Source organism: Cryptosporidium bovis (assembly GCF_009768925.1).
Source record: "Cryptosporidium bovis isolate 45015 chromosome Unknown contig_21, whole genome shotgun sequence".
NCBI classification, from domain to species: Eukaryota; Apicomplexa; class Conoidasida; order Eucoccidiorida; family Cryptosporidiidae; genus Cryptosporidium; species Cryptosporidium bovis.
Genome location: NW_027125023.1, coordinates 279,488 through 297,367, shown reverse-complemented (window position 1 = coordinate 297,367; position 17,880 = coordinate 279,488). Strand labels below are relative to the sequence as shown.

General features: G+C 31.0%; 7 protein-coding genes across 7 annotated transcripts; 3 read left to right on the top strand and 4 right to left on the bottom strand.

Moving 5' to 3' along the window:
* Positions 1-614: 614 nt before the first annotated feature.
* On the bottom strand, positions 615-2,021 carry FG379_001277 (uncharacterized protein; the record flags this gene model as incomplete). Its single annotated transcript, XM_067326880.1, has 1 exon — positions 615-2,021. The coding sequence occupies one exon, from the start codon at positions 2,019-2,021 to the stop codon at positions 615-617; it is 1,407 nt and encodes a 468-aa protein (XP_067183786.1).
* A 1,117-nt stretch (positions 2,022-3,138) lies between these two features.
* FG379_001276 (isoleucine-tRNA synthetase) lies at positions 3,139-6,414 on the bottom strand (the record flags this gene model as incomplete). The annotated part of the gene is made up of 1 exon (XM_067326879.1): positions 3,139-6,414. One exon carries the CDS (start codon positions 6,412-6,414, stop codon positions 3,139-3,141), a length of 3,276 nt encoding a protein of 1,091 aa, XP_067183785.1.
* A 1,293-nt stretch (positions 6,415-7,707) lies between these two features.
* FG379_001275 (uncharacterized protein) lies at positions 7,708-9,432 on the top strand (the record flags this gene model as incomplete). Its single annotated transcript, XM_067326878.1, has 1 exon — positions 7,708-9,432. One exon carries the CDS (start codon positions 7,708-7,710, stop codon positions 9,430-9,432), a length of 1,725 nt encoding a protein of 574 aa, XP_067183784.1.
* Positions 9,433-9,819: 387 nt separating this feature from the next.
* On the bottom strand, positions 9,820-12,294 carry FG379_001274 (uncharacterized protein; the record flags this gene model as incomplete). The annotated part of the gene is made up of 1 exon (XM_067326877.1): positions 9,820-12,294. The coding sequence occupies one exon, from the start codon at positions 12,292-12,294 to the stop codon at positions 9,820-9,822; it is 2,475 nt and encodes an 824-aa protein (XP_067183783.1).
* Positions 12,295-12,881: 587 nt separating this feature from the next.
* On the top strand, positions 12,882-13,292 carry FG379_001272 (uncharacterized protein; the record flags this gene model as incomplete). Its single annotated transcript, XM_067326875.1, has 1 exon — positions 12,882-13,292. The coding sequence occupies one exon, from the start codon at positions 12,882-12,884 to the stop codon at positions 13,290-13,292; it is 411 nt and encodes a 136-aa protein (XP_067183781.1).
* A 190-nt stretch (positions 13,293-13,482) lies between these two features.
* On the bottom strand, positions 13,483-14,904 carry FG379_001271 (uncharacterized protein; the record flags this gene model as incomplete). The annotated part of the gene is made up of 1 exon (XM_067326874.1): positions 13,483-14,904. The coding sequence occupies one exon, from the start codon at positions 14,902-14,904 to the stop codon at positions 13,483-13,485; it is 1,422 nt and encodes a 473-aa protein (XP_067183780.1).
* A 1,603-nt stretch (positions 14,905-16,507) lies between these two features.
* FG379_001270 (60S ribosomal L19) lies at positions 16,508-16,954 on the top strand (the record flags this gene model as incomplete). Its single annotated transcript, XM_067326873.1, has 1 exon — positions 16,508-16,954. One exon carries the CDS (start codon positions 16,508-16,510, stop codon positions 16,952-16,954), a length of 447 nt encoding a protein of 148 aa, XP_067183779.1.
* Positions 16,955-17,880: the final 926 nt, after the last annotated feature.

The window sequence follows — 17,880 nt, the reverse complement described above, 5'->3', positions numbered from 1 at the left end:
AAAATATTTCTAGATATATTTAGCTCCCTTCCAACACTTGATCAATCAACCTTTGCTTTTAGAATAAGGTTAAAGAAAAATGTGATCAATATTTTTATTAGAAAATCTCCTTTTTCGTGTGTATATCCACATTTATATAACAAAATTTCGCATTATATCTTTTAATTTTTTTTCACATTTATTTTGTCATTATTCAACTCTCCATATACTACTTTATTCCTTCAGCCCCCTCATTTGTAAGTATTTGCAAAACCCACTTAACTGCATGGCTTGCCGCGTGCGGGACAGTGCCAGTGTTATTGCTTTTATAAGTTCTAAAAGGGCTTGAAAAAGAAGAGAAAAATAAGTAAGATATCAACACTGAAAAGTGGCAGGGGAGAAGAAACAGTTCTTTTGATAACATATAGTTATTTTCAATAATTCTATAAAAAATCCTAACTTTAAAGTGCAAATTAGTCTGTTATTCCTGAAACAATTAAAGAAAACACGAGTTTTGTTTTGTTTTTTTCTCCCTTTATTCTCGGCAGTAAATCAGATAAACTAAAAATTAAATAAACGAGATATTAATGGTGTAACTGTAGCGGTTATATACATTGTAAAAGAAAGATAAGAGATCAATAATCTCTACTATGTTTTCTTTTCTTTTTTGATTTCTCTTTAGAGGATTTCTTCTCTCCATCACTTTCACTACTTGGACTTGAGTCGCTATCTTTGGAGTTATCTAATGTTCTTTTTTTGTCCTCTTTTTTGGTTTCATCCAAGGCTGGTAACGATGATGAATTAGTGATGTTGTTATCAGGTTCACCCGTTAAAGTTGGGATGTATCCTTCGTATTTGAGCCAAGATTCAGGGGTTTGATCATTTGGTTTACCATGTTTATCTAATTTTCCACCAATAATTAGTTTCTTCTTTTCAGTTGCTCTTGGACCATGCCCCCATCTCATTTCATAAGTATCTCTTTCCATAATAACTCTCTTAATTGTCGCCACGACACCATGATCTACAGAGGCAATGACAGCGGTAGTCATTTGTGCAATACCAATGGCAATTGCCTCGCCTTTGGTAGTCATCATAACAATTTCTGTGCCAACATTAATATTATTATCAAATCTAAGAACTCCAGGAATCATAAGCTTAGCTCCATAACATATTGCGTTTACACAAGAATCTTTAACGACTATTCTTGGCATATCAGTTAATAGCAATTCTAGTGGAGATACAATACGTCTTATATAGGTCTCATCCCTAAAATTATCTAATAAATACTGTGCATCCAAAACGTCATGCATAGTAACAAGGTTGTCGTTCTCAGATAAACAACCGCTTCTAACACGCCTTAATTCTTGCATATGAGCTCCGACTCCCAATAAAAGTCCCATATGAACACACATTGTACGTATATATGTTCCTGCCTCACATTTTGCCCAAAAAACCGCAAGATTCCTATTCTCATCGTAATCTAATAACTTTGATTCATACACAGAACGTACTCTAAGTTGACGTTTAACTGCAGAAATAACCGGTGGTCTCTGGAAAAGGGCTCCTGTAAGCGTTTCTAGACATCTTACTACAGCAGATCTTCCAGATACAGCTGAATGAAATCTAACAATGCATACGTATTCTTTTCCTGCGCTTTGTTGCGATTTAACCAACCTAGTTGCTCTATTTAAACACACCAATAAACAACCGGTTACTTTAGGATCCAGCGTACCACTATGACCTGTTTTTTCACATCTCAGTATTTTTTTTATCCACGCAACAACCTCATGTGAAGATGGATTTGCCGGTTTATCTAGGTTTATTATACCATAACTCAAATAATCACTTAAATTTCTGTTTAATGGTGAATTTCCAAATGGAAGTGGGGTATAATGGCCAGTTCTTACATTTAGTTTTGAATAATTTTTTAAAAGTAATGGCCAGTTCGATGTATCAATTGGTTGAGATTTTTTTTCTGGTAAAATTACTGACTCATTGCTCTCATTTTCTTCTAAAATATATTTATCTTTCTTTTTTACCATTTTTTATTAACTGGCAACTCTTGCTTTTTTTTACTGCTGTTTATCAGTGCTGTATTACAACTTTACGCCCTGCTATGTAACTGATTATTTAAGCTTCTGCTACAGGTTAATATTATAAGCTTGAAGTATAAAAATATTATAGTATAGTCCTAACAAGAATGGTGAACAGTATTAACAACAATAATGGCTAATAACAATTTCAATAGTAGCTGTATTAAGTATTGCTATCTAAAAGTTATATTTGAAAATCGGCCTTAAGTTTCCTGAAATGACCAAAAGAAAAATCAAAAGAATGTTTTTATATATTATCCCTGCTTATATAAAAAAATAAACGAGGCGAATTATCCGTGATAAAAATCTATAATTAAATATTGATTATATAATGTATTTTGCCTGCGCTTTTAAAGAAGTGTAGTCTCGCCTATCTCTGGCCTCGAATACTTTATATATTAGCAAGTTGAGCCTTTCTTCTCTCTTCCTTTCGCTATTCTTTTTATTCGTCCAGTTTCCCTTTTATCTCTTTTTTGGACTTTTTTCTTTTGTTTACCTTTTTTAACCCTTTTTTGTTCAGCATATTTATTTGACGGTACCGCCAGTTTCAAGACAACATGTGCGCGCTTAAAATGCCTTTTTACTGTCTTGAAATGACAATGATATATTCAAATTTAAATGAATATTTACTCATTTTTTGGATTCATTTTACTTTTAATTTACCTCTGCTTTGTTATTTAGTTTCACTTATGAAACTTTTATTGTGAATGTGAAATTTCTCTATAGTAAAGATAGAAAATATCATCATTTTTTCGTTTACCGGACAAGTATTTACTGCAACCAATTTATTTGGGTTGAATTTCGGGGATAGACTAGATCGCAGGATTTAGAAAAAAAGTCTTACCTTCAGGCAACATCTGTTAGAATCGGAGAAGAGTGTATATACATGCATCTGAAATGCAACTAAGTGACAAAAAAAACTACCGAAATTTAGTTTGAATAGGTAATCTGAATTTGCAAGTCTTTCTTTAACAGAAAATAAATAATATTAACTGTAGGGTAGGTAAATTGAAACATTTTTTAAATGATCACTTAAAATAGAGTAAAATAATCAATTTTATCAATTTTAGTTGTTACAAACTACTGTTACTTTAATTCTGTCAGCAGAAACCTCGATATCATAGTCAAAAATGATATTATTCTGGTTAATTTTTGAAATATTATATTCTTCTATTGGCTTTCTTATAATTTTGTAAAGATAGTCATTATATGACTCGATAACAGAAGAAAATAAACTTTTATCATTGTTTGAAATGAGTTCCAAGCATATAGTAACATTTGCATCTGGATCCATATTCTTCTCTTTTCTAATTTTCTGAATTTTATTAGCTAGTTCTCTAGCATAAGCCATTTTCTCGAACTCAATATCAAATGTAAAATCAATTCCAATAACAAATTGCGAACTTCCCTCGTATAGGAAATCAGATTTTGAATTGGTCAAGGAATTATCAATTACAGTTTGCACAATGATTTCTTCCGAATTAAGTTCAAATCCACATATGGAAACGAATCCTTCTGAAATGAATTTTTGAATATCCTCATTTGACATATTTTTGATATATTTTGTTACTTCCTTCATAGATTTTCCAAGTTTAGATCCAAGTACCTTGAAGTTGGGCGTAGCCACCATTTTGGTTATTTTATCATATTCAAAATTTTTATCTGCAATAACCTCAATTGTATTTAACTCATCTTTAATATAGTTAATTAATCCAGCCTCAATGAAGTATTCCAAGACTGATGTATCTTTGTGAATAATGCATATACTTTTAATTGGAGTTTTAAGTCCCACCTTCTTTTTTTCTCTCATTGCTCGCCCCATAACAATAATCTCTCTAAGTTGTAAAATTTTATCTTCTATCTCCTTATTGATAAATTTCTCATTCACTTGAGGCAAATAAAGCAAGTGAACTGTCTCTTTTCTATCTACTTGATTACCAATTGCATTCTTAAGATTTGAATATAGTATCTCACATGTAAACGGAGCGATTGGAGCAAGCAGTTTAACAGTTAGGATTAGAATCTCAAATAACATTTCAAGTGAGGATTTCGTTTCTTCAAAGCCAAATGCTCCTCGCATTCTATCCCTATTTAAACGAACATACCAATTGCAAAGTATGTCTAAGAATGATATTAAACGCGGAGTAACGGAATAAAGCTTATATTGATCCATTTCGGTCTTGACGTATTTTAATAGGGATTGAGCTTCAGAGTAAATCCAAATATCCATAACATTTTTACAGGTATTTATTACATCTTTATTTGAAGTAAAGCTAATACTATTTGTGTTTTCAAATCTAGTGGCTTCCTGCACGAAAAATCTATAGCAATGATACCAAGGCAATAATACATCTTTAACAATATCTTTAACACCTTCCTCTTTGAATCTAAGAGTTTCGGCTCTGACTACTGGAGAGTTTATTAAGAATATCCTCAAGGCATCCGCTCCATATTTATCAACGATTTCAATGGGATCCGGATAGTTTTTAAGCCTTTTCGACATCTTTTTTCCATCAGAAGCCAGAACGAGGCCATTAACTATTACATTTTCAAATGCAGGTTTGTCGAAAATTGCAGTGGAAAGAACCATTAACGTGTAAAACCAACCTCTTGTTTGGTCCAGCCCTTCTCCTACAAAGTCAGCTGGGAATAAATGATCAAATTCTTTCTCATTTTTAAATGGGTATTCTATTGAAGCGTATGGCATTGAACCTGACTCAAACCAACAATCAAAGACCTCTTCTATTCTCCTCAAAGGAGGATAAGAGTCACCTCTAGGATCTCTAATCTCGATTTTGTCTATGAAATGACGATGTAAATCGTTAATATCCTCGTTTTCCGGTAAATTGATAGCGAGACTTTTAAGTTCATCAACGCTTCCAATACACTTTGTTACGCTGTAATCTTCAGATACCCAAATAGGTATGGGAGTCCCCCAAAACCTGTTCCTGCTCACGCACCAATCTCTTGCATCTTGCAACCAATTATGAAATCTTTTTTCTTTAACATAATTAGGAACCCAATTGGTTAATGAATTGTTATGTACAAGTTTTTCCTTTAAAGATTCTACGTTTATAAACCAAGATGGGACTGCCCTATACTGTAATGGAGTGTCCGACCTCCAACAAAATGGATATGAGTGTACACATGTATTATCAGACAAAAGTCTCCCATTTTTTTTTAAAAATTGTTTTATGGGTTTGTCTGCATCTTTAAACCAAAGGCCAATAAAGTCGTTTACTGGCTCCGTAAACCTTCCATTAGCGTCCATAGGAGAAGGCAATGTGATTCCGTGACTATCTATTAAATCATTTTCAACACAAACTCTAAAATCGTCCTCACCAAATGCAGGTGCCATCTGCACTAAACCAGTGCCTGCATTATCAACAACATAACTATCTGCTAATATTCTCCAAAATTTACCACTTGACTTGTGCTGTTTAAAGTAATCAAATAATGGAATATATCTTACATTGTGTAATTCTGCACCAAGACAATCAGACACAATTTGATATTTACTTATTTTAAGTTCTGATAAGACCCATTCCAAACGAGATTCACATACAACGTAAGTATTTTCGGAATTTTCCGGCTTGAAATAAACATACTTTAATTCTGGGTTCACTGCTATTCCAATATTTGACGGTAAGGTCCATGGTGTTGTTGTCCAGGCCAAATACTGTATTTTTTGATCCTCCAAATTTGGAAACGTTAGTATTACTGATGGATCGCTCACATCCTTGTAGTTGAGATTACACTCAAAATTAGACAGTGGTGTGGAACAAGCTGTTGAATACGGCATCACTCTATAGGCTCTATACACCAGATTCTTTTCAAATAGCTGCTTAAACACCCACCAAACTGTTTGCATAAACCCTTTATCCATTGTACGGTAGCCATTATCGAAGTCTATTAATCTTCCTACTCTTTCTATTGTTGATCTCCATTCTTGTGTATATCTTAAAACTATTGATCTGCAAGCTTCATTATATTCACCTATTCCCATTTTTAATACATCCTCCTTGGATGTTATATTTAGTTTCTTATCTATTTCATGCTCTACAGGTAGTCCATGACAATCCCATCCAAATCTCCTTTCGCAATAAAAACCTTTTTGAGTTGCATATCTTGTCACGATATCTTTTATCGTTCCTGCCAAGATATGCCCATAATGAGGCAAACCCGTTGCAAATGGAGGACCGTCATAAAATGAGTAATTTGGTCTTCCTTTTGTTTCTTTAAGTACTAAATCTAATATTCCTATCTTTTTCCAATATTCCAGAATCTCCTCCTCCAATTTTGGAAAATCTGGCCTCTCTGAAACTGCTCTAAATGTATTCATCTCCTCACCAGTATTTAGTGATTATACAACAAACCTATACACACTGATACTAACACTTATATTTTTTGAAAAACACCGTTATTCAATTTCTCAAAATCTTGATGCTAAATAACGTATTCTGTTTGCTATTATTCACTATTTCTTTATTTTATATTATATATTTTACTATTCCTGTTATTAATGATTCAAATATTTCTCAAGACAAATATAATGTGGAAAGCATATAAAGGAATTATTTAGCCTTTATTAAGCAGCGCCGAAGTGTTGAAAAATAGTAACTCAGAAAAATTGCGATTCAACTCTTAAATAAATAGTTATTTAAACTTAAACCCAAAGTAGCAACAAAAAACAATACTCGGTACTGTTAGCCTCTCATTAGCTATCACCACGTCAACTGAACATATAAATTCACAACCTCCTCAATCCTTTGACCCTCCTGACTTGTCCGCCAGGCCTCACCACTATCTAAAAATGAACGTTTTGCATGAGTTACCAACTATGACACAAAAGACGTGTCATATCAGAGATATAGACCCGTTATGTGAATGTATAGCACATTAATAAACTAAAAGAGGGAGTCAAAAAACACCAAATAAAGGATAAAACAACTAATAAGCCAATTTTTATAAACTAGTCCCGTTCGAACAGTAAAAGACAGTGCAATAATTGCTGCTTACTAATATTAGGTCCTTTCGTTGGGCCAGTACTCTGAAATCCTAAGTTCACGTACATATTATATGTATTATATACATTTTTTTATTGCATGCATCATACATCTGAAAAAATATTAAATTGCGTACCGAGAAAAAAATCACACTCGGCAATAATACCGGGTTATATAAAAAAATATCCTCAATTGCATGCATTCCCGCCAAACAGGAAATATCTTTAATAGTCAAACAAGCCCAAGTGGTCTTTTCTTTATTTTTCATATAGATAAGTAAATAAATAAGCATATATATGTAATTAAATTTTAAAAAAAGACAAACGAAGAAAGGAATAACTTTTCTCGTTAAATGACTTTCCGACTGAAATAGTACAATTTACCTAAATGAACAGCGAGGTTGTGTAAATAGAATTTCTCCGTGTGTCTAACTAAACTTTGGTTTATGATTTGAAAAAGTTAAATATGTACATGTATACATATATATGTATATATATGTATATACATACATATACTGTCAATAATAGTACCGTTTAATAAAATAATTGAATTTATAATAGTAGAAAGTGTAAAGGCTACAATTTGTTTGTGAACATTAAGGGAAGAAAGAGTAGTGTAGAGAATAAATAATGGGTCATATATGTTCCAAAGGAAACCCGGGAAAAGATGAAAACAGGCCGCATAGTCCACCAGTTTTTACAGACAAGTCAGTAAGGGAGAGGATAATAAAGCCCTGGAGGAATCTCGATGACTTGACATTTCAGTGGAAAGAGATACAAGTAGAAGATACGCATTATAAAGCTAGATATATAACTCCAAGTATGTTTTATAATCTTTGGTCACAATCAAAGAGTTCAAATCCTTTTGGTAATTATGGGATAACATTTGTGGATTCCCAAAGTTTTTATTATGATGTCAAGGTATTGGAGGCGAACTCAGAGGAAGAGGAAGCAATGGCAAGACTTGCCTCTAAAGGAGCATTAATGAAAAGAACAGTAATAGGTGCTATTCAGCCGTTTAAAAGCTTCACGAGGAAAAGCACCTCTTTGTACGAATGCAACAGTAACATTTTAATAAACAACTCTAATGGAAATAGTCACTTGGACGCGATAGCAAGGTACTCTAAAACAATAAATAATTGGTTATTGGAACAAATAAACGATAAAATTGTAGTTTTATTCGACCACCTATGGGAAGGTAATGCGTCTATTAGAGGAGATAGGGTTTCACATGAATCTAAGACATTTTTGGAAATAATGAATTGTTGTAATTGCAAACCAGAGATGATATACATATTAGCAGGAGGATTTGCATCGTTAAGTCCTAGGTACGATTGTTGTATAGATGAAAATCCATTATGCTCAGAATTATCTGATAACTTGTTACCTGTTAGATTTCCGTGTGAAACAATTCCATTGTTCCCATTATTAACTTCATTTTGTGTATTGACAGGCGATATTGGGATTCTATCACAAAATAATTGGGATAAATATAGAGATAAATTTTCAATATCTAAAATTGTTAATCTTACAAACAATCCAGAAATATTTCATTTTCCAAATAATGCTAAAATTAAATATTACAGTATTCCATGTTATGGAACCAACAACCCCAATTATTGGTCAGCAGTTAATATTATAAGACAATGTCATCATTTCAGAAAGTCTGTATTACTAGTGGATTCTTCGGGTGACTACCACTCAATGAATATTGTTGCTCTTTTTTTAGTTGAAATCGGATTCAGACCTACAGATGTTATTAGTTTCTTGAAGGAAAGAAAAATTGGTCTTGTTTTCGATAGTTATATGATTGATTTACTTAATGACATTTATAGTAAATATAATTCGTCTGAAGATAGAAACAACAGCACACCTTACCGTCCAGATATAGATTTTTCCTCTATTAGACAAATAAAAAACATTGAATTTGAAAACCAAGTACAAATATTACTGAATGAGATTATAAATCAGTCAAGTGCAAATTCTGATGCTAACAAAGGTACTTATCACGACTCAACAAGTAATTACAACAATCTAGAAGAAAATGATAATTATAAGTTATTTCAATGTCTTAGAAATACATATATATTACTTGAAAACGTACTCTCTTTTCCAAACAATCAACTATATAGAGTTGTACATTTTGATAATTCAGTATTTAACCAAACAGTTTGCCAATACAAACAAGGTGTCGAATTACTCAAACTCGCTGGATTTGTTATTGACGAAAAAGATGGAAATAAAAAACTTAGATTACCTGTTGAATCCGACTTATTTAAAATTAAAATCATACTATCTAATATACAACAAGAGGTGTCGAAACACTCCATTATTCAAACTCTCAATGTAACATAATTTTATTCATATTTACAATGATACTTCATGCTCAAATACTACAATCACTACAGCAACAGTTCAATAATTGTAGTTTTGCCATTTTAACTACGAAAAAATGATCATTATTTGCACCTTTTTGGTTTTTCCCAATCTCTTCCAAATATTAAAAACAGGTGTTAGTGAAAACTTTATAGTTTATGCTCACGTATATATTATATTTACTTAAATATCTACAAATTCATATTCTCACTTTTTGTTTGTGTTGAAAGTATTGAGTTTATTGATAACAACAAATCCGGAAAGAGGTGAATTAGAATAAAAAACTGCATGACTTATTGAATTGTCCTTTATATTAAAATATGCAAATTAACAGAAAAAAAATGTATTGATAAAAATTCATTTCTTTTAAGGATTCTCACCATTTTCCTCATAATCATCAACGCCATCCACCAAAATGTCCTTATTTTCATGTAAATCAGTTTTTGAGGTATGGCGGAATTGATCGCGATATAACTCAATTATCTGCATAGAACAAGTAGACTGTTCTGGAGATTTATCATCTCTAATACGAATAAATCTCGGAAATCTAAGGCCAATACCCCTGTTCTCATCAACAATACCACGAGCTGCTGTATGTACAGGCGAAAGAGACAAATCAGCCCCTTTAATTTCCCAAACAAATTTGGGTTCAAACCAAACATCTTGTTTAAGTGAAATAGAGGAATAATCATATCTATAGTAATTTTTTGGGATTCCTTCAGTTAAAATATGATCTTTTAAATTATTAAATAGCAATTGAAGTAATTCATCACTAAATCCTGTTCCGGCTTTACATATTGTTTCATATACCTCGTCTTGACTATTGTAAACAGCTAATAAAAATGTACCAAACAAACCACTTCTTTTGCCTTTACCATAACAAGCTGCAATAGGTACTACATCTATACTATCCATTAACCCATCTATATAGTCTTTTTTAATTTTTAACCAGTTTAGCGATCTTTTTGAAGGTTCATAAGTTGCATTTTCATGTAATGTTTTGATCATCAAGCCTTCACAACTATTCTCAATAGATTCAGACAAAAATGAATCCAACATTTCTATTTTATCTGTTTCGCAACTTGTAGCAAATTTTATGTATTTAAAATTGTTATCACATATACATTTCTTCATATATTGCCTCCTTTCAAATAATGATTTTTTTAATAACGACTCATTATTATACTTCATACAGTCAAAAACAAGTAGACATATATTTGTCTGTATATCGTCCATTGTTACATTCTTTCTTTTTCTTGTGTTTAGCACTTGAAATGGAAGTATCTTATTATCTTCATGAGAATATGCAACTACCTCAGAATCCAATATACAGTCTTTAACTTCCGGACTCAATGACTCATTCAAGTATTTAACTAAATCGGGATACCTTTCTGTAGCAGATTCTAAATTTCTCGTAAATATTTTTATCACCCTATTATTGTTATTATCACTAGTCACATGTATTTGTGCTCTTTCACCGTCATATTTATACTCTGCCGTAAATAATATGTTTTCAAAACGGTCAAGTACTTCCTTTATACCTTTCGTTGGCTTAGCAAGCATTGGTTCGCAAGGTATACCAGTTGTTAATTTGCATTCCTTTTCTATATCATTTAATTCTACACAATTCAACGCTGAATTAATTATTTTTTCTATATTAGGTAGCTGAGATAAACAATCTTTTATTAATTTTTCAGTATTTACAACTATTTGATCTAATTCATATATATCATTGTACACTTTTTTTTCTTTTTCCAATAATCTATAATCTGAATAACTAACTATATCATTATTTCTTGTTAATACAAATGCATTTGCCAACGCTTGATATACTGATGTTTGTTGAATACCAACTCTAAGTCTCCCTTGTAAGAAGCGCACAATAAATTTTACTTCCTCTCGTTTTCCTGATACAAGTAGTTTTTTTATCTTATCCTTTTTTACCTGTTGTGAATTCTTACCTGATATGTCCGTTAATGAATACAATTCACGATATACTTCATCAATTGTTAATCTTGGTGGTTCAAATAATAGTTTTATTTGTTTTTTATATAAAGAGGCTATTTCACCTAAATCCTCATATTTACCACTTATTTGATCTTCTTTAATTTTTTTCTCTGATTTGTCAGATGATTCTGATATGCATTTTATTAATAGCGACTCTCCAACTCCAGACTCTCGTCCTTCATAATCAGGTGCCACTTTATTCATACATATATATACCGCACCAACCAAATCCTGTGGGTTATGGTGAATTATCAGCCTAAATAAATTTGCTAAAATAACTATGCATCCTTTTTTGCTTCCTGATCCACTCCCTTTTAGTCTTTCTATACTTGTCAAAGTATCTGTTAATATTGAAAACGCGATCGACTCATTTTTCTTCTTAATCATTATCAACTCTTTTGTCACATTACTTGGGTTAAATAATGGACTTTGTATATTATTATTGCTATTTTTTACTTCTATTGAAAATGGTGAAAATATATTCACATTTTGATTTTTTGTACTTGATTTATTGTTTGTTACACCAGAACTTTGATTATTTTCTTTCTCGTTACTGCGATCTGTTTCTTTTTCAATTTTTTCATTTGAGTTATTGTCTTCAACCTTAAAATTCACATCATTACTATTAAATTTCAACTTTTCCTGATGTTCAATTCTTATTTTTTTACTCTTTTTCACCTCATTCTCTTTCATTTTAATTAATTCTTTCCCGGTTGTGCTATTCAATAATATATTCTCCCCTAGAGCAGATTCCTTCGAGTCTATTATCGAATCTTCAGTTTCATTTACACACTGATTATCGTCAAATAGATTAACACTCTTGCACATTTCCATTATTCCTAATTATTAGTATGCACCTACTCTATCAATATACCTTAATTTAGTAGTATCTTCCTCTGGTAAAGATCAAGACTTAACTTTGTTTTTTATATATATTATTTTATTATATTTAGCCTCACCAAATCATTATTTTTTCAAGGGCAAAATTGTTTCCATAATTTACTAAATACAAATAAATAAATAGTATTTGTAAAACTGGATTTTATATTTTTAAAAGATTAGTTTTAAATACATATGCAAATATATTTATATTACGTATGGCGGCACGTGTGGGGAAGCAAAAGCAGCATTTAATGTGCAAATTAAATGATAATATACTAATTTTGGTTTATTTAAGAGATGAAATATTTTGAATATTGTCAAAATACAATTTAACAATAATAACAATGTAATAATATATATGCACCCTTTTCACATTCTATTTTCTTTCTTTGGTTTATTAGATACCCGAATAAGGTAAGGAGTTTGGTTTTTTTGTACTAATATAGCAAGAAAGAAAAGAGAAGCAAATAGGTTAATAAAACACATTTTTGTTACAAAATATATGTGCATGGTACATTTTTAGCATAACAAAATCAGAAATGATTCATTTTTTTATAATTCAGAATTTGAGTGGGAAAACAATATTCTCAAGATGGTATAACTCGGACAATATAGAAAAAAGAAAGAAAGTTCAGGAGACGATTAAGGAAAGATTGTCGTATTTGGAAAAGGATGATTTGTCGCACTTCACATTGGACGAAAGTAGAATCATATTTAAGAGGTATCCCAAGATGTTTTTTATTGCAGGGGTCGATTTCAGTGAAAATATATTAATGATATTAGCAACATTACAGTTAATAAACGAAGCATTTGGTAACAATTCTCGTGAACCAACTGATGTAGATGTAATATATAAGAATAAAAAACTGATAAAATTAATGGATGAGGTTATTCTTGGAGGTGAAATAATAGGAACATCAATCAAGAATATTAGGAAAAGTGTAATATAAGTATATTTACATTTGTTTATTCCAATATATTGACTATAGCAATAAGTACGTAAACATGTTGTTACCAACGATAACAAAAGAAAATGTTCATTAATAATAATTTAAAAGTGAAAAATACTAAAACAACTAAGATCAAATGTTTTAACATGAAAGTAATAGTAATTGTTTTATTTGATGAAGAATATTAAAATCATCTTGTATAAATGTGTAAGTGCCCATCTAAAGATGAGGATGCAATATAGTTACAACATGGACTTATAAATACACAAGTAATAAGGTCATTATGAATTCCAATACAATAAAAGTAAGTTTGCATCGCACTGCCACCATTGTTATTTGAATTATTTAAAACAGGAATTATATCTTGGAGATAAACATTAAATGAAGAGAAGGATTGAATTTTCTTATTGCTATTGTCTGAAGACACAAGAATAGGATGCCTTTTTGAAGAAGATAATTTATTGAAAGCAATAGCTATCATTGAGGAAGAATTGTGACCCGAATTCTGGGGGAAGGATATTGAGTTAATTTCGCTTGAATTTGATGTACCATCTGTGATTTTAACCAAGTTTATTTTTTTAATTATAATTTCTTTATCCTCAGTCTCAATGAAACAGTAACGTAATAAAGAATCACATGTACCACATACAAGACATATACTATTGGAATTAGAACCCGTTGAGTTATTATTACTGGAGATATTTCTTGGTCTCCAGGATAAAGAACGTATCTCAGTTGGTAATTCACTTATTTGTTGGCACTTCCAAAGTATATCAGAACCTTTAAGCTGCAATTCATCTTCTGAAACATTATTACCATTATCTGTTGAATTTCTTTCTTCAACATACTTTTCTATCTTGTTTATAACTATGCATGGCAAATATATAACTGTCACGAAGCCATTGGTAGATCCAAGAGCTATCCAACATCCACCGCTAGAACTTGATCTTTCTATAGCTATATTGGTAAAAAAATAAATAGCCAATTCCAAGTTATTATTTACAGAAGAGTTAGGATCACCTACGTTGTTATTGTCTTTAGGATCCTTTTCCTCCGTTTTGAAGTAAAAGGGCCATGCCAATCCACTAAGTTCGTTCTTTCTTGATATATACTGAGCAATTCTTCTACCTGTTTTAACTGAAATGAACGATATGCTATATCCAGGATTAATACCTGCAGTAACAATAATATTTGAATTAATAAAGTCAACGCAAATAGAGTCACCGGGATGATTGTTTACAAATGATATTTTAGGTTTAATTATTTTACCTTCATCATTATTTATGCTGCCATTTACATCATTAACATTAGGCAAGACACTTATATCCCATATATATATCCATCCATAGCATGTTACACCAAGGATTAAGTTTTTGCACGGTGAAATTACAAGTTTTGAAATACCCCCATGATTATTTTCGAGAATGTAATCTGGAGTATAATGTTCGTAATTTTTAATATTTTCATCTAATTTCTTATAATTATATACATTTACATTAGATCCCTCGCCAATAAGCCCAGTAAAAGCGTAATTGTCTGTTAATATTACAGAAGATATCCCGGAATTACAATTTAAATCAATTTTCTTGTGAAACTCCTTTCCGTTACTCATCTGATTTTATAGTAATAAGAAAGTAAATGTTATTTTTTTTAACGTAATTCTAAGTCGTCACTATATATATTTTCTTCTTGTATTTTATTTGTTGATCCAATTGATAAAATGATTAAAGAATAATTACTTGTTTGTGGAGTATGCACAATGAATAATATTGTTATTTCTAATTCTAAAAAAAGGAAAAAAACCTCTTAATAAAATACACGCTATTTCCCATAATCTCGATGTAATAAGTAGGCGGAAAAAAAGAAATACTAATTATTTACATATACAAAATATAACTTTTTTTATCAAACCTCATCATATTCAACGCAAATTAATAGATGATACAGAGTAGCTTAACGCAATAGAAATATAATTTGTAACATTATATTAACACGAAAAAAAACTCGATGAAAACTATACTAAAAAACCGACAAAATTGAATAAAGCAACAAAGAAAAGTGAAGAGGAATCAAATTTAAATGTTGACTCCATATATTACTATAATTAGCATAGCCATATAATATTTTCTTTCATGTTATAATGCCGGCAATTATGTGAATGTATCTGTTAAAATTGGGATCTATATACAAATATTTTGTTTGTTCACCTCCTTGTTTGTTTAAATATATTTTCACTGTCCACTACTATGTGAAAAAAACAAAATAAAGCAAACGCTATTGTTCATATTAACACTTTATTTGCAACTATATCTTTTGAAAAGTAATATTTTCTTGTGTGCATTAATGAGAATAACCATACAATATGTATTATCCATGCCTCTAATATCTCATTTTCTCCATATTTTTACTACTTATATATATACGTACTAATAAATATATACATTTTTCTATTATACAATGTGTGGCGCCTGATTGAGACAAATAATTTAAAAAAATGTATACTAGTAAATAGCGGTATATTAGAGACATAAAAAAGAAGAAAAAATAACAAAAAAAGGCAAAAATGAATAACACAGCAATAAATTTGGGGATTATTTGAGAAGGTAACGAAAATTATTTAAAATTTTCAAATAGAATATTAATAGAAAAAAAGGGACAGGATTAAATATTAATTCAGAATTGCTTTCTTGTTCTCTCTAATATATAGGTACAGGAACGGCATATACGGTGTATTTTATGAACTTATATATACGACAAGTACTATTATTGTTGAGAAGTAGAAATTAACACTTGTTTTTAAAGAACACTAAATATAGCTATCTTAAGAAGTTAATAATAATAGTATTTTTTGGATAATAAGATGGTAAGTTTTCTTATTAGACGGAACGGAGGGAATGTAGATGCCAATAAAACTACTGGAAAATGTAGCGAGTACGTGTTAAACTAACAATCAACGCGATAATTCTTGAGTTAACTCCTACACGATGTGTAAATTGTTGACTTATTAATATATATAAACGGTTCTGGTATATCATTGCACTACTTGTTTCTGCATTTTTTTAATTGCATATTCTCTCGGTCAATTTATTGAAACAAATTGAAATGAACAAATATTAACTATTACGTTTCATCTTCAGCCCTTAATATTACAGAAGCGTTTGGCAAAGGAGGTCTTAAAATGTGGAGCAAACAGAGTCTGGTTGGATCCTACCGAAATGGATACAATACTGACAGCAAATTCTCGTCAAAGTATTAGAAAGCTGTATAAGGATGGATTAATATTGAAGAAGGCTGTGGCTACGCATTCAAGAGCAAGAATCAGTCGTGTACACGAGGCAAAAAGAAAAGGTCGTTCGATGGGTTTGGGTAAGAGGAGAGGTACGAAGGATGCCAGGAGACCGGAGAAAGTTCTGTGGATGCGTCGTCAAAGAGTATTAAGACGTTTATTACGTAAATACAGAGAAATGAACAAAATAGACAAGACTATGTACAAACAATTTTATTTAAAGTCCAAAGGTAATCAATTTAAGAATAAGAGAGTACTGATAGAGGCCATACATATTGCTAAGGCTGAGCATATTAAGGAGAAGGCTCTGAAGGACCAATTAGAAGCTCGCAAAAACAGAGCAGCCAACTTGAAACAGAAACGCAAGGCACTTTAAATTGTTTGCCTCATTCTTTATGTGAAGAATAAGGTGTGACAAGAGCATAGTAGAAACTTTATTTAGGTATATGAGAAACTAAAGAAATTGAAGATTAAAAAGAGAAAATGCGAACTATCTTATTACTGTATTTTTTTCTTTTTAGATTCACCGACTCCCATTTCTTTTTTACTCCTTTAGTTTACAATAAACCAGGGAGAGATGGAAGTAATTAGTTTGGACACTTTTCGTGCTTAATCCCTAGCTGGGATAGATACTTTAAGTACCAGCAATCGTCAATTTAACTTGTTTACTGTTTTTTTGTATTTAAAATTTGTCTCTCTAGACATGTGGAATGAGGTGGGGTTGGTTATTTGTTTATGAGCTCAACTAAGTGGGAATATTGAATTGCCGTGATAATAACGAGATGATTGATTCCGGTTACGGATAGAAAACAGCAACATTTAGGTATTAGATGAATAACTACGAGTTAAAATAATATAAAACTAAGTTAGACGTATCAACAAAAATTGTAATAAAACCATTAAATGACAGTATAGTGTAATAATAGGAAATACGAAGAATGGTACATGGTACCAAATTGTGTGTAGATGAAATCCATAAACAATAATTCATAGCTTACTGCTGCACTTTACAAATGCTTAAACGCCGTTTTATTGAGTCACTCTTTTACCATCAATAAATATATTGTGGCAATAATACAGGTTAAAGTCAAAAAGACTATAACCTAGTGGGATTACACCTTTGGCGCGTCTTATATGCTAATTCTTTAAAACATTTCAAAAACTACTTTTTTAATAGAAAAATATGGATTAATTTGCTTGATTCAATATACAACACTCAGCAAACCTTTTAAAATATTTACTGGATACAAATAGTCTGGCAATTATATCATGAATGAAGTAATAATAATAATATGGAAAAAC